The 17,262-nt window shown below is 44.4% G+C and overlaps 1 protein-coding gene across 2 annotated transcripts in view; it reads right to left on the bottom strand.

Moving 5' to 3' along the window:
* Positions 1 to 2,259: 2,259 nt before the first annotated feature.
* NOSIP (nitric oxide synthase interacting protein) overlaps positions 2,260 to 17,262 on the bottom strand; it is a 35,138-nt gene continuing 20,135 nt past the window's right edge. For both annotated transcript variants that reach the window (XM_089655174.1, XM_089655175.1), the window contains exons 5-9: positions 16,224 to 16,365; positions 13,384 to 13,511; positions 10,216 to 10,403; positions 5,980 to 6,088; positions 2,260 to 2,424 (exon numbers count right to left, since the gene is read on the bottom strand). In XM_089655174.1, the coding sequence (XP_089511300.1) occupies positions 2,353 to 2,424; positions 5,980 to 6,088; positions 10,216 to 10,403; positions 13,384 to 13,511; positions 16,224 to 16,365 (639 nt within the window). In that variant the 3' untranslated portion in view covers positions 2,260 to 2,352. The remainder of the gene's footprint in view (positions 2,425 to 5,979; positions 6,089 to 10,215; positions 10,404 to 13,383; positions 13,512 to 16,223; positions 16,366 to 17,262) is intronic.

The raw sequence follows: 17,262 nt of genomic DNA, 5'->3' as shown, positions 1-17,262 counted from the left end.
AGAGACTGTATGTGGAAGTGTCCCAGCCTTCCTCCCACTTGGCTCCTCCGGTCACTTGGACCGGTTCCTGGATCTATTCTGGTTGGGGTTGAAGAGGAAGTCTTCCATTCCCCTTGACTAATCCTTGATCCCCAGCCTGTGCCTAGTCTCCTTTTGTCGTATACTGCCTGTTGGGCCGAAACCCCCTCCGCCCTGTAGGCCTGCTTGGGGCTGGAAAGCCTTTCCTTCTGTTGGCTGACCTTTCCAGGGCCGAATTTAGTACTGGCCCGAAGAGGCGTTTTCCCTCGAAGGGCCAACAGCCCTTGGGCAAGTTAAGAGTAGATTTTGTGCCTGAGCCTGGGTTTGAACCAGGGCCTTTTTGCAGTGATAGACTAAGTTGCTTCTCTCTGAGCCACACGGAATGCTGTCCCCACGGTGCAGCATCTTCTTCCTTGAATGGGAATCTCCACTTGAGGTATTTGGGAAAGAGCCTCCTTTTCCGGCTCTTCCCATTCCCTTCTGATGGTGGACCATAAAGTAGAATACGCATGGACTGCGTGGCCGCTCTTCTCTTTTTTTTTTTTTTTTTTTTTTAGACCTGCATACAGCTGGTCATGGAGGGAGAGATCCGGTTGTTCCTCCTCCAGGTCATCTCCCTGAGGTGCCTGGTTGGGGCTTTGTCCTGGGCGGGACCCGGACTCTTAGAAATCAATGCATGTACAGGGAGAGCATGCAAACCATGCAAAGCATGCAGGAGGTGTCATAGTCGGGAATCAAACCCACAACCCATTCACTGCAAGGCAGACATGCTAACCACCAAGCCTCTGTGCCACCCCCCTGTGGGCCCACCTGGGGATGAGGAACATAGGGCGCCCATCCACCGTGCAGCCCCCTTGGGGCCCCTACGTGGCCCCCCAGCACCCAGAAAGCCCCTAGGTAGTGTAGGGAAGAAGGGCAGGGGGGAATGAGAGGGTGGGCGGGGTGGTTGTGGCAGCCAAAAAGGCCCTTACCTGCTGCAGGCCTCCCCCAGCCTTGACAGATCTGCCTCCATCCTTGCCACGAACTCCCCCTTGGTGCGGCTATTTTGCAGGGCTTAGCGGGCTCCGCCCTCTCCCTGGGGTCCTCATGCGCCGGCCTCCCTCTCACGGCCGCCGGTGGAAGAAGCGGCCGTGGTGTGGGCGAGTTCTACGGCCCGCCGCCCATGGCCCACATGGCGGCAGCGCCGCTTCCTGTTCCTGCGCCGGAAGTGACGTCACTTCCCGGCGCCCGGAAATGACGCGATTCCGGCGTCCTGCCCGACCACCGTCCATGCTGCAGAGATCCCGGAAAAGGTAAGCTCACCTCAGCCCAAGGGAAAGGCAATCCTGCCCAGGTCGGCGTAGCGGGCTCTGCCCCCCTGGAGAGCCCCGCTAGGACCATTTGGGGTCTGTCACCCCCACCCCAGAGGGGTTTACACAAAGGGGACCTGACTGAAGCCCCCTCACAAGGCCCCTGCCTTGCTTAGAAAAGGAGGAAAGGGGGGCCTCAGCACCTCGCCAGGTGGCCCTAGAAAAACAACAAAACGGGCGTAGCTCACTCCTGGCCTGAGGAAACACTAATACTGAGGGTCCCCTGGGAGAGAGGCTACTTATAGAGGAAAAAGGTGGAGCGGGTGTTTCCTGGGAGGAGCCTATCTCTCAAGTGAGCTGTCCTAGAAGATGACTCGGGAAAAAATACATATTTCCATGCAAAAAAATTTACCGCTTTGAGCAGAGAAATATGGACATAATCAGACCGGTAGGGAGGCTAATGGGCCGGATCACTCCAGAATGAGGTGTTGGAAACCTGTTTTGTGTGCATTTCCCACACCGCATTCAAAACGCATTTCATTTGCATTCTGCAGCAGGTGTTAATGACACCCCAACTGCAGCGAGCCTGCACCTACTTTTGTACCATTTGCAGAAGTAAGGCATGCACTACTTTAGTGAGTTGTGGTGCAATTTCAACCCATTCCAGAAGAATGGGCTGCAGTGGCACCGTACAGAACTGCAAGTGAATCACACAGGACAACATTCCTGTGTGACTGACATGCAGTTCCTAGTGTGAACTGGCCCTAAATCTTAAATGGCTCTTTCTCACCTTAATATCCTGAACAAATATGTACAAGCTGTCTACTCCTGGGTAATGAGAGTGACGCGAATGTTCAATGTTGAGAGAAGCAAAAGCCGCAACAAACTGGGGGCCTGGATACTTTTGTTACTGAGCTGAAATTCGGTTCTGCATAGCAGTCAGGACCCAACAAATGTTTAATGGCTACTTTATTGCACACAAAGTGTAATGATCAATTTTTGAAGCGTAGTCTGTGAATGGAAAGATCCAAGATACAAATATTTCTCATGCCTGCATGACTGGACGAGCCTCTTTAGCTTCCAGCTGAACTCCGGATCCGGAAAATCCTGTGCCACCCTGCAAAGAAAACACACTTATTATCCTATGCAAAGTGAGAGAAATAAAGCAGCTTGCCCTGGGGGGCAATCCGTGCGAGGGGGGGGGGGGGGGGAATTCAGGAATGCCATTGGGAGACCTGAGAGAACGATGGGAGGGACTGCTCTGTGCAAAACCATTACACAGAGCAGGTAAGTATAACATACCTTTAGTATTGCTTTAATGTTGAGCTCCATTTCTTTTACTTAAGGTTACGTTCACACTAGCCTTGTTTAGCAAGCGTCAGACAGGCGTTTGGGAAGCGTTTTTACTGTTTCCCAAATGCCTGGGAAAATTCTGCACATTGCAGCACATAGTGCTGTTCAAACGAGAAGGTTAGCATCGCGTCGCGGCAAAATGGACGCCTCTGGTCGAGTCAGGAGTTGAAGCCTCCTATTGAAGTCTATGGTGCCGCTCCGCAAACTCCAGGCCGGCGTTTGCGATGCAGTTGCGGATCGGTAACACCATTCAAACTTCATTGTAGGTGTTTGCCAAACGCCTAGCAACCGGTGCTAAACCGCGCATGTGGCGTTCGCGAAGCGTTAAACGCTCCGCAAACACCGGACCAACGCTGGTCAAATGCTATAGGAGCGTTTGGCAAGAGTTGGAAAAACAGTCAAGTGTGAACGAGCCCTAACTGTTCCCAGCTGGTGCAAAATATTTGAGAAAACAAGGACAAAAATGTGTGCATTAACCCCTTGCCTACCGGGCACTTATACCCCCTTCCTGTCCAGGCCAATTTTCAGCTTTCAGCGCTATCACACTTTCAACGACAACTGAGCGGTCATGCAACATTGTACCCATATGAAATTTTTATAATTTTTTTTCACACAAAATAGAGCTTTCTTTTCGTGGTAATTAATCGGCGCTGGGTGATTTTATTTTTTTTGCTATGAGAAAAAAAAAACAAAAAACACGTTTTTCTTTGTATCTATTATAAAATTTTGCAAACAGGTAATTTTTCTCCTTCACTGATGTGCTTTGATGAGGCTGAACTGATAAATGGCATGGATAGGCAGCACTGATTAGTAGGCACTGCTGAGTGGCACAGGTGGGCTGCACTGCTGGGCACTGATCATCAGCACCCTGAGGATCAGCGCTGACAATTGCTGGTTCTCAGCAGTACTTTCCTCACGCTGTGACAGTGTGAGGAAAGTGCAGCCGAGAACCAGCAACTGTATTTACCTGGTGATCTGCTGTGTCATTGGACACAGCTGATCACGTGGCATAAGGCCACCACAATTGGCCATTTACCGTACCCCGTGATCAGCTGTGTCCGTAGGACACAGCAAGCACCGGCTGCACGCCGCTGGGGGAGTGTTCTGGAATGACATCCATGGACGTCATCCTAGGATTACACAACCGCGCTGCAGCTGTCCTTTGACTATAGCGCGGTTGGGAACCGGTTAAAAGTGGATTTTAGCATAAAAACACTTACAGTAAAATGATCATTTGAAAGCACATCTGAGGCACGCAGGGAATGTAGCAGCAATAAGTACAACAGTTCCTGGCCCGTGGCTGGGCTGAAAGATGGAAGTATCAGGCAGCAACTGCATAGAACCCATTGAGGCCCCAAAACACATTGTCCAGCATCATTTTCTGGAAGCACTTGCCTCCCCAAGCAACTGAATATAATGATCCTTTCATGTCTGCGCTCCACCACTAGTCAATGACTTATTGCTGCATCCCTAGAGTGCCTCACGTGCTATTAGTTGATGACTTTTCTATAAATATTTTTAAGTTAATTACTTTTAAATGTACAAGGTTTGCACCCTTTTCTATGAGCTAACAATTCTTCGGATTCATTTCACAGTATTTGTGCGTCATTTTTTGCTTTAATGGAGCAAAATGCCTCTCTGCCATGCCAATAGCTGAAAAAAATTGGAGGGACTGTCCATCATTTCGGACCTTCTGTCAGTTGAACAAGCATTTGCTGTGCGGGAGTGTGCTCCAGCAACTCTCCATTTCTATATGTAAGAAGTACTGTATACTTCACCGACAGCTAAAACCAGGAGGAATGAAGCACTGCTGAATATCATTGGGGTACCAGCACAGTGTGGACACATTTTGAAACCTGGAAGCAACAGATTTATCTGTGTTTGTCGCCAATAGTAACCTACCCCATGCTGACTAGAAAATGACATGAAATCTGATGTATTGCTATGGGCAACATGTACATGTTTTCCTACTTCAGTTTTATAAATTATGTTAAAGGACCCTGGTACTACAGTGACTAAAGCAGAATATTAGGGTTGAACCATTATTGGCAACACAGGATGAAAGATCCAGTGTTGAAATCACAACACTACTTACAAGGATTTTTCCTCTTTCTCAACCAACAGGAAAGCATGTAAAGTTGCAAAACCTGGGTTGATTGTCTACGGTCTCCTTTGGCACAGACATTTTAAGTTCATATCTGGGTATTTATCATTCAGTATCCAGAAGGAAAAAAAAAAAAAAAAAAAAACACTAACTACTTGCCTACCGGGCACTTCACCCCCTTCCTACCCAGGCCAGCTTTCAGCGCTGTCACACTTTGAATGACAATTGTGCGGTCATGCAATGCTGTACCTATATGACATTACCATTTTTTTGAGACAGATAGAGCTTTCTTTTGGTGGTATTTAATCACTACTGGGGTTTTTATTTTTTTCTAAACAAACCAAAAACTGAAAATTTTGAAAAAAAATTTTTTCTTAGTTTCTGTTATAAAATTTTGTAAATGAGTAATTTTTCTCCTCTACTGATGTGTGCTAATGAGATTGCAGTGATGGGCACTGATAGGCAGCACTTATGAGGAGGCACTGGTGGGCATTGACAGACATCACTGACTGGCACTGAAAGTACTGATAGTCAGCAATGACTGGCACTGTTAGGTGGCACTGATTGGCAGCACTCATAGGTGGCACAGATGGGCACTATATGGCATTGATGTGCACTGGTAGGCACTGACAGGTGGCACTGATGGGCTACACTGATCATCAGGGCACTGATGATCAGTGTAGATGTCCCCTCTGAGAAATGCCAATTACCGGCTCTGACGCCAACAGCTTGCGAGGAGAGAAATGCCAATAACCGGCATTTCCTTATTTACATGCGAGCAGCTGTGATTGGACACAGCCGAAGTCATTGGCTCTTTCCGCTGATCAGTGATCTGCTGTGTCCCAGGGACACAGTGCACCACCGATCACCACGCTGTGCACCACCGGGGGCGCACACAAGTGGTTAGAGTGGGAAAAGAGAACCACTGCTGTCATTTCCTTATATGGCGGGTGGGAGGTGGTTAAAAACTCAAACTTTTTCAACTGTGTTTTGCAAAGCACAATAACTGGTGCCGAGACACAATGTTCTGAGGCTTAGGCCATGGTCCTATATAAGTTGTTAAAATACCTGAGAGCTGTACGTGAGTCAGAAATATTGTTTCTATATAGCACTGCTAATAAAGTGTGAAAAATAAAATGAATCAGCAATAATTTCAGGAGCTCCACAGCCTGGAAAAAGATGACAATCTACAAGGAATAAGGGAATGACACTTACCCTCTGCAAAACGATAATATCCTTCTCCATAAGCTTCTCCCCGCTTACTGGATCAGTCATATCTTTCTTGATCAACTTCTCCACACATTCCAATGTGACCACAACTCCCCTAAGACATCAGAAGAAGGTTAATAGAGAATATGTTACCCCAACATTTCATATTCCTGATCTGTGCCTGCTGTACCATGTACTTGTATGAAAAAGTCTCCTGTCCTCTTTGTATTGCTTCCTTTGTGTGAAATCCCTGGTGTTCCTGCCAGTCCCTCTGCTTTTCTGGCTGTGCCGAGAGAACATCCTGCATGCCCTCCAATGGCCAGACTTGTGCTGACTTCCCTCCCCGCACAGCCATTCACTAGGAAGATCAGTGTACTGCGGTTTTTCAATCACCAGCTCTCTAAGCCCCTTATGCAGCTGAGAGCAGAGAATATGTGATATATATATGAAATTAAATTTATAATGTGATATTAAGATAGAGATAGATATATATTTATTACAGGTACTTATATAGTGCCGTCAATTTACACAGCGTTTTGTGTGTGTGTATGTATGTAATATATATATATATATATATATAGCATTCACATCAGTCCCTAACCCTCAAGGGTGTACAATCTAAGGCCCCCAACTCACATTCATATATACACATACTAGGGCCAATTTAGACAGGAGCCAATTAACCTACCAGCATGTCATTTGGAGTGTGGAAAATATATATGTTTTTTGTTTGTGTGTGTAAGTAAAAAAAAAAACAAAAAAAAAAAACAAACAAACATTTTGCCCTTCACAGGTTGTTTTACAAGGTAAGGATTCACTTTTACCTTTAGTACAAGAAAGATTCAATTGTTATTATTATTATACAGGATTTTTATCGTGCCAACATTTTGCGCAGTGCTTTACAACATGAGGGCAGCCAGTACAGTTACAATACAATTTACTACAGGAGGAATCAGAGGGCCCGACTTGTTAGAGCTTGCAATCTAATACACCTATACAATTCTACATTCTGGGCTCTGTCTTCCATTATACTTGGTTTTTACTATTAAAAAAAAAAACTTTATAGATCTGTTTTTTTCACATTTATTCACCCTGATGGTTAATAATAAATATTCATAATAATGCAATAAATAAATCAAATAGTAAATTTACAAATGACACGTCGATCAAACAATCTGCAGTACCAGTTATGTCCTGCAGGTGTCAGCCTAAATCTACCATCCAGACTAGTGACCCCAGATCCAATCACATATGGTCTGGGGTGAAGAAAGAAAAAAAAAAAAAAAAAATGTCTAGACTGTAGACAAAAGAATGTCATAACCTCAATGAGAGATAAAACTGAATGAAACGAATGAATGAATCTTGTTGATGCAGTGCAAATGCAATTCATGTGTATGCAAAGAAATAAATGTTCCCCATTTCAAAGGTTACCTTGTCTCTCTCTTTTAAGTGAAAATGTTCAGTCTACAGTGAACTGCCAATGTGACATTTAGCTATAGATCAAATATGACCTACCCAGCAACGAAGGCCATTCCCTATGAAAGGCCTTTGCTAGAAAGCAATGAATGGGTGACGAAGACAATCCAGCTACAAATAGAAAAGCAGACATGACCTAAACAATGTTTATCTACCACACATGAGACAAATAGGTCACAAACCCATCCTGTGTGAAAGGAAACGCAGTTTAACTGGTACAATTTGGTTTGTATACAGAGATTGTACATACAGTGATCTTCTAATTTACAGTCACCCTATTCTCATTGTTCTCAATTTTAACATTTGTTTAGTTTTGCAACTAAATTTTTCATATATATATATATATATATATATATATATATATATATATATATATATATATATATATATATATATAAACATTTCCCCTCCACTATTCCCATGAAACAAGTATTGATATTCTGCCTGCAGCTTTTCTCCCCTTCATCCCTCCCACTTGCACTGATTGGATGGTGGTCTGTCATGCAGAGTACTAGTCACATGATACAAGGGTTTGGGACGCCTTCTTGTGCTTAATCAGGCTTCATATGATCTGAAACCCCATATGTTTAGGCCTCATTCAAAGAGGAGTACTGATACGTACACCTTTATCAGTGTTTCTCAACTCCAGTCCTCATGGACCCCCAACAGGTCATGTTTTCAGGATTTCCATTATTTTGCACAGGTGATTTGATCAGTTTCACTGCCTTAGTAATTACCACAGCTGTTTCATCTGAGGGAAATCCTGAAAACATGACCTGTTGGGGGTTTATGAGGACTGGAGTTGAGAAACACTGACCTATATGAAGGGCGGTCTTCACCTGTGCAAGGTGTTCCATGCAGCCCCATGCAATCAGCCTGTTCAAATCAATGACAGGTGGGCAGCTGCATGGACCTGCATGCACATCCTGGAGTAGATATAATGCGGGACTGATACACAGATCAGAATGGAGACAGACTGGGGTTTATTTACTAAAGCTGGAGAGTGCAAAATCAGACTCATTTCTGCATAGAAACCAATCAGCTTCCAGGTTTCATTGTCAAAGCTTCATTGAACAAGCTGAGGTTAGAAGCTGATTGGTTTCTATGCAGAAGGGAGTCTGATTTTGGACTCTCCAGCTTTAGTAAATAAACCCCACTGTGTCCTGATCTGTGCATTGGACCAATATGTTTTGTGTGTATACTCCAGAATGCGCTTAGGGATCAGTGCAGGTCCATACAGCAGGCTATCTGCGCAGGACAGAGAAAAACAAACAGAGGGCGCACCGGCCTAGTGCATTACCTTAACCTCTTGGAGCCGGGCAAACGCAAATGTGCAGGCTCCCGGCGTCTGGGCCTAGGTGCCGAGCGGCCGCACATTTGTGTTCTATTACAAAAAAAAAAAAAAAAAAAAAAAAACACGTGCTGAGAGCGCGCCCTGCGCGCTCCCAGCACACATGTCCAGTATTCACGGAAAGGTCCCAATCTCCTCTTTTGACCGGGACCTTTGCCGATCATGTGACCGCCGTGACAGCATGACACAGCGGTCACATGACCCTAAACCCCGCCCCACCTCCCGGCTTCTGAAACCCTTAAAGGGCAGGGAGGCGCCGGTGCCAAGGGGTTAAAAATCTTTCATGAATGTAAAGGCTCTGAGGAAGAGGCTAGTCCTCAAAACGCGTCAGCCTTGTGGATGTCCAAAGTTCTCACTACAGACAGACAAGCAGTGTGAATTGGACAGAGCTGTTCCTTTATGATGTGCCTTTTATTTATTGATCATTTGTGAGTATAATACGTATTATTCACATTCATTAAATATTTTTATGGTAATACACTAGGCCGGTGCGCCCTCTGTTTGTTTTTTTCTATGCAGTACTTTGGACTCCCCCGGTCCTTTGAGGGCAGCAAGGCGTCCATATTCCAAGAATTTCCATATGTGGTCTTAATGACATTGAGTCCATCCCCAAGTGCTGGAGTAGCTGGGTTCTCCACTTCTACATACCTGCACAGGACATCTGTGCATCCTGCAGGGGTGAAGATGGCTTTTTGCACCGATGTACAGATTGGTACCCCTGTGAAACTGACACCTAACCACTATATTTTTCCAAACTTTAAATTTACTGCTACCCCACATTGGGGTTTGATTAAGGCCCCTTCCGCACAGGAGGGAGTCCGCTTGCTCAGTGGGGGATCTGTCTGATGAGCAGGTGGGTGACTGGTCGGTGCCAGCTCCACTTATGCAGAGCAGACACAGCCTGTTCTCCTCTATGGAAAGTCAGATGTAAACAGACCACCTGTCCATTTACACCCAGCTGGCATCCGACCCAATCAGACTGCTAGGTCTAAAACTGGAGAGTGCAAAACTTAGTGTATCTTGCAGTGAAACCAACCAGCTTCCATTTTTTTTTTTTTTGGTCAAAACTTAATAGAACAAGCTGAAGTTAGAAGCTGATTGGCTCCCATGCACAGCTGCACCAGATTTTCCACTCTCCAGTTTTAGTAAATCAACCCCATGGCATAAGGTGCTTCTGCTGTAATGACAATACTGTACTGTGACTTTTTTTTCCCCAATTTTCTGAAATTCGCTCAATTCTGCCTAGCCCCACTGTAAAATGTAACTGAAGGATTCTACTGCTGTTTTTTTTTTTGATGAAGAGAAAAGGAAAAAATGGTGTGCAAATCTTTTTAAATCACTTCATAGGTTTTGTTCCTCTTTTGCCATCTTTATAAAATGAGACACAGCAAGAAAAAAAAAATTCTTTGACTTACGAAGGCCGTAAAACTGCACAGGGTACAGAGTTGCCAAGCATGTCCCGCGTCACTGCACAAACGTATCGATCTTGACGGTTTATTAGACCGACCCGATCCACCTTTTCATCTACTTTAGTAAACTTTACAGTTATCAGGTCTTTCATCTTCAGAGGTTTTCCGCTCATGGGACAGTAAACATTCTTGTCCTGTCAGAAAACAGGAATGTGCATACAATGTGGAAATTGGTTTTGAATGGAGCTGCTACTGAACTAAAAATATCATGATGGTTACATACACATACTGCCAACACTACATGTATGTTAGCAAACTATTTCAAGTAACACTAAAGGCCCGTTTTTTTTTTTTAATAAGAAATATGTCATACGTACCTGTTCTAATAGTTTTGGACAGAGCAGCCCCAATCCTCCTCTTCTCATGTCCCTCACCGGAGCTCCTGACCTATCCCCCCCTGTTGAGTGCCCCCATAGCAAGCCTCTTGCTGTGGGGGCACTCAACAGGGGGGATAGGTCAGGAGAACCGGTGAGGGACATGAGAAGCAACCTAACTCTACCTCTTTCCATCTGACGGCATCAGAGGCTGCATGTGAATTGGCTGATCCTTTATTGTACTGCTCTGGAGAGGGTTCCTGTTGTGCCAGTATCTACCAGTGAGAGTGATTATCCATTGCTGTACCTGATACCTTCTGGATGTAGGTCCTGGTTCTTGGTTGTCGTATGTACTCTCCAGCGCCTCAGGATATGCACAGCCAAAAGGGAAGCCAAGGGTACCAGGACAGCGACAACCAAAAGGAAATGCTTCAGGGGTGCAGCCCTCCTCAGACGGGGAAATCAGCCACTGGATAGAGAAAACAGGTGGCACACACACCTAGTGCATTATCCAAGGTTTATTGTAGGAGTGAAAGAATAATAGAAATCATACTCACAGACGAAGCATGCATCTAAAAAGCATAGAAAAATGACAATGGCCACAACGGCAGGCAAGGTGTTCTTACTGTCTCGCTGCATCAACAGCAAGGCTCCTACTTTCCATTCATCATACATCTGCATCAGAGGTTGGTCATCAGCTCTGAGGAAAGGGATTCGTCCCCGAAACGCGTCAGCCATTTGACTGCACTGACAGTGAGAACACCTTGCCTGCCGCTGTGGCCATTGTCATTTTTCTATGCTTTTTAGATACATGCTTCGTCTGTGAGTATGTTTTTATTATTCTTTCACTCCTACAATAAACCTTGGATAATGCACTAGGTGTGTGCGCCACCTGTTTTCTCTGGTTCCTGGTTGGTGCGATATTGTGTGAGAAAAGCTTTTTGGCCCTGTAGGGTCACTCCATGGAGGTGAGAGGGGGCATTTCGCCTAGTTTTGGATCTCCTCCTTTTTGTGTGTATTCACCTTTTAACACCTGCACCATTTAGAACTACAGAACACCTTCACCGTTTACGGTGCATTGGATTTTAGGTTATTGGCTGGACTATATGGTTTTTATGTGATTTAATATTTGTTGGGTCATTTATATATTTTGGGGGCCATTTCTAGTCCGTGTAGTCTATGTCACTTATCAACATATTTATTCACAAATCCGTTTTAAGGTTCACTGATTTTGGTTTTTCACTTTGGAAAATCCATTTTCACTATTATCACTTATAATCTGTATGTTTTTTGTTTAGATTATCTTCCTTAGCAATTTTTCTAGTTGCGTCGCACAAGTCTTGTGGCTTATCTTCACATTACAACAAGCACTGTCTTTTTGGGATCCTGTTTTATGGATCATATCACTTTTTATGTTGGCACGTTCAAATAGATATTAAGTAGTTTTGTTTTCACCCACAGTCACCTATTTATGGTGGTCAGTGGTGTACCTAAGTTACGCCCTTTTATGTTTGGGCGTTTTTCACTTTTACTATCCAAATTTTTGGACGTTTTGGGGTTTATTTACTAAAGCTGGAGAGTCCAAAATCAGACTCCCTTCTGCATAGAAACCAATCAGCTTCCAGGTTTCATTGCCAAAGCTTCATTGAACAAGCTGAGGTTAGAAGCTGATTGGTTTCTATGCAGAAAGGAGTCTGATTTTGGACTCTCCAGCTTTAGTAAATAAACCCCTTTAGGTCCTTTTTTTTTTTTTTTTTCATATTGAGGCCTGGTGTTAATTTTTGATTTGATTTATATAACCACTTTGTTTGTTTATATTTATGAATTATTACATTGTGAAGGGAACTTCTTTTAGGTGATCATATTGTATGTTCTTCTAATACTTGGAGATCGCGCAGCACCAATTAGCCTTAAATTTGTACATTTCCCCATGTGGTATATGGTAAGGTGTTTGTGGCTTCTCGGAATTTGTTTTGGGGGTCAGTAGCGTGGGAGGATCACATAAAGATAAATACACTGTGCAGTTGCTCCATAGCTTAGTAAATGAGGTAAAGCTTCACTTTGCAAAAAAAAACCCAGTAACATGCCACGAAAATGAAAAACATTTTTGCTTCCACATGATTGGATGATAGAAATCAGCAGAGCTTCCCTTCATTTCAGAACTTTCCGTCAAATTTAGAGCAACTGCTCTTACAGTGCACCTGTAGTGCAAGTATATCTGCCTTTAGTAAATCAACCCCACTGTGTTTGAATGCAGGCTGTGATGTATCTATTATTAAATGTGCAACAGAATGGAGGGAATTTGCTAAAACTGGTGCACTCAGAATCTGGTGCAGCCGTGCATGGTAGCCAATCAGCTTCTAACTTCAGTTTGTTCAATTAAGCTCTGGCAATAAAACCTGAAAGCTGACTGATTTCTAAGCAGAGCTGCCCCAGAAATTGCACTCTCCCATTTTAATAAATATTCCCCAATGCAGGGGCGGACTGACAACTCATGGGGCCCCCGGGCAATAGGGGATCATGGGGCCCGTGTCCTTGCCCAAACTCAAAAAAGCCTATGAAAAAGGTACCAGGGGTATCTCATGGGGCCCCCTACTGACCCCGGGCCCTCGGGCAGTGCCGCCCCTGCCCCAATGTATTCTACAGTGATAAGACAGTTACATTTTTGTATTAGCTGCCTGGAGTTCAGGTTAAAACTATTTGTGTTTAATTGAACTGCCTTGTCTCCTATGAAGTGAATAAATTAGGAACATCTATTTGTATAAATAAATTGTTTTTTGTTTGAATTTAGGATACTCACTGGCTTCTTCACAAGTGTGGATTTGGCCTCTGGTGTCAGGGATGGGATCCAAAAGCTGGGGAGCTGCTTGTTTTTATCCTCACTGCTCTGCCGACTACTGCTGGCCTCCTCTGCTGAGCCATTACTCTCTTAAAACAAAAACAAATAAAAAAAAAAAAAAACACAAAAAACTTACAATTAATATTATGATTACCTCGAAGTTTTCACAAAAAGAAAACAAAGAAAGCACACGCAAGATCATCATGTGCATCAGATGATATTTGGGAACCCATAAAACCCCCCTTTAAATCACCAGGCAGCCAAACTAAGGGAGAAACTCTCAGACTGAAATGTGAATAAAAAGCTTGGCGTGACAGGTGACACAGGAAGCTATTAAAAAAGAAAAAAAAAACAAAAAAAAAAAAAAACACAATAACAAGAAATAGTGGTGTCACTCATTTCCATTTCTTCTGCCCCTCCCAGCGCACAAATGGCTGCCTTGGGTGGTGACGCTGCCTATGTACACACTATTCTCAACACACACGGTCTTGTTAAATGGCTATGGGCAGGGGCGGACTGAGAACTCATGGGGCCCCCAGGCAATAGGGGATCATGGGGCCCCTGTGTCCTTTTCCAAACTCAAAAAAGCCTATGAAAAAGGTACCAGGGGCATCTCATGGGGCCCCCTACTGACCCCGGGCCCTTGGGCAGTGCCCGAGTTTCCAAATGGTCAGTCCGCCCCTGGCTATGGGTGTAAGTGGGTGCTGCAGCGACCACCGTCTGGAGACCGCAGACGTTCAAAGCAAGATGTCTGTCACCAGCACACCAAGGATCTTCAGAACAGGTCCAAAGATTTAGTGATCACATCATAAATACACTAGGCAATCTTCACATGCCTGGTGAAGGGGTCCTTAGTGGCTCCGAAACATTGCCTCTGTATTTATGATGTGATCACTAAATAAAGCTTTGAACCCATACTGATCCTTGGTGTGCTTGTGACAAACTTTTTGGTGCCCGTGTCCATGTGCACCCCCCCACACATACAAGCACACACAAAAGCAATCAGCTCAGTGACACGGAGTCTGTGAAAAGTGCAGGCTCAGCATTATTGAGCAGAGTTTCCTGCTCCGCCACTGTGCCTGCCACACAAGTAGGTGCAGTGGCTGGCAGCAACATGCTCAGTGATGCTGAACCTGCATTTTAACAGGCTCCACATCACTAAAGAGATCTGGCTCCTTCAGAGAAGCTTCGGTGTAGTTTTACCAGGCTGAGCATTTCTTAGGACAGAGTGTGTGGTAGCAGATCTAAAAAGTGGCTGAAAAGAGTTACATGCCCCTTACCAATTAAAAAACCTCATGCTTTCTAAAAACATATGGTTTATAGGATTGGGGAGTCTTTAGCAAATGTAACTTAAATGGAAGGTACCATTGGCAACAAAAGATTTAAACAGCCACAAAATGTATGTCATCTAATATGCATCACCAGTTGATGGGATGAGTTAAAGTGATATTAACCTCCCTGGCGGTATGATTCTTTCCGATTTTTTGTGCTGAAAGCGGTACCATTATTTTGCATGGAAATATGTAGTTTTTTATTGTAGGCTGTAATTTTTAGGAATAACTCACTGAAATCTGTCCGAACAAGAGTCTATTAAACATTCCGGATATGATAAAATTTGAAACCACGAAATCATAAATTATAATTTAATAAATAATCATAAAAAATAATAATATAATAATAATAAATTTAACTCAATAATAAAATCAAACCAAAAACACTGAAATTTGAAATACAGAGGCAAATTCGCACATCGCTGAGCAAAGTCACAAAATCGTTTTCAGTAGTGTCTGATGACGAATTTCCCCACAAATCATTATCACTCAATTCTGCAAGTGGTTCTGATTTACTATCGCTGTTCTCTAGCCGGTCTAAAACCGCTTTTGACGTAAAGGGACGCTTTTTGGACGCCATGGACTTTTCTAAGTTTCCAGGCAGAAAGAACATTCAAAATGCAGGCAGGGGACAGGACAAAGCAGTAGGGACAAAATGTATGTGAAATGGATTGAAACAGCAATGACAGCAAAAATGACATTTTTAAAAAATTTCAAATTTCCCACCGGTTCCGGCGCCCGTACGTCCCAACGTCACAGGGACCGGAACACATAAGCCAGATGCCGGCATCGGCCGGAGGAGATGGCCGGGGACGCTGCAGGGGACACATCGCGGGAGCGAAGGACAAGGTAAGTGCTGCAGGGACCCCCAGAGCAACGCCGCATGGTAAGCCCGAGTGTAGCTCGGGGTTACCGCTCTTGGTATAGAAATTTTACCCCGAGCTACACTCGGGAATACCGCCAGGGAGGTTAAAAGGCTTAATTTTTTTTTTCTAAATAACAAATATGTCATACTTACCTGCTCTGTGCAAAGGTTTTGTACAGAGCAGTCTAGAGCCTCCTCTTCTCGAGTCCCCCCCCTGGCGCCCTGGGTTCTCCCCCCCCCCCATGTGTGCCCCCTGAGCATTTAGCTTGCTCTGGGGGCATACGTGCGTGCTTGCTCCCAAGTCCATAAGACACAGAGAAGAGTTCGACCCCACCTCTGCTCCCTCCTTACTGCCTATGTTTGACAGCAGTGGGAGCAAATGGCTCCAGCTGCTGTCTCTGAGCCAATAAGGAGGCAGAGAGCTGGGACAGCAGCCGCTCTCATGGACATTGCTGGATCAGGTAAGTATTGGGGAGGCTGCAGGTTCATAAAGTATAATGAAGATTTTGTTTACCTTCACAACCACTTTAACAACCCTGCAGACTGCACCAACAATAGTACATACAAATATATGATTGGCAAAGAAACAAAAGATTTCACTATACCCATTTTCTTTGAGAAGGGGTTGAGTGGTTTACTGATGATGGACATTTCCTTGTCAAGAAACACTTTCATTTTGGACTCTTTTGCAGCTTTGCTTAATTCTTCCATTTCTGCCTTCTTCTCATTCTTCTGCTTGTCATACAACTGTGTAATTATAAAATAAAAATTAAAAAAAAAAAAAAAAAACCGAAGGATTCTGTCTTCCGTCGAGCAGCAATTTTCATACTACACAGTTTGGAAAGTTGCAGCAATTTGGTTGTCAGAGTCCAGATAATATTCACTCTGCATAACAGCACATTTTGTTACATTTATATAAAGCCATTACAGGTGTGGATTGTGCATCTGAAATGGCTGTGATTTAGCCAATTTCAAGAGAACAGATTTATCCTATAATCAGGACATTATTCAACTAATAAAACTGACCCATGTCTCCTGTACTTCTTGCATGCTTCCCTAAACGAGGTACGTAGACAAGATAAAGGGACTATGATGCACATATGGTGGCTGTGCCCCTGATTGCTCCTTTTTGGCAAAAGGTTTGGTAGCGGATTTTCTGAATACCGGAAACCAAAGTTACACTTACACCGGCATGTTGCTTGCTGCATACTTCTACTCACCCCCTAAGGCAGTAAAAGACACTTCCTGACTAAGCATCTGTTAAAACGCAGCCAAATCCCTAATCCCTAGTACTGAAAATTGCCTTATACCCTGACGGTTAAAGACTGGGTGCATAGAGTGGACTCTATATGATATGGAAGAAATAATGGCTATGGCTAGAGAAAAACTTTAAAATTCCATAAATTGTGAACAGCATGGTTCCTGTTCCAATATTCTGCTGAGTATTTGTCAGGGATCACCGCCGCAAAGGGCTCGGCGCAGTGCACCGCCCTGTGATGGAATGCGGGCACTGAGACCTGGCCGACCGCGGCGAGTGAGTTTGCGCATGCGCAGTAGGGACCGCGGGCGCGCGCGTGGCACCAATGACAGCGCAGGGCGGGATATTCAGTGCCTTCTGGTCTTACCTGTATCCTGCGAACCTGT

This window comes from Staurois parvus, unplaced genomic scaffold, assembly GCF_062004578.1.
Source record: "Staurois parvus isolate SC_StPar_1 unplaced genomic scaffold, SC_StPar_1.0 ptg000827l, whole genome shotgun sequence".
Taxonomy (NCBI): Eukaryota; Metazoa; Chordata; class Amphibia; order Anura; family Ranidae; genus Staurois; species Staurois parvus.
The sequence above is the reverse complement of the archived record's forward strand: the minus strand, read 5'-3'. Positions and strand labels throughout refer to the sequence as shown.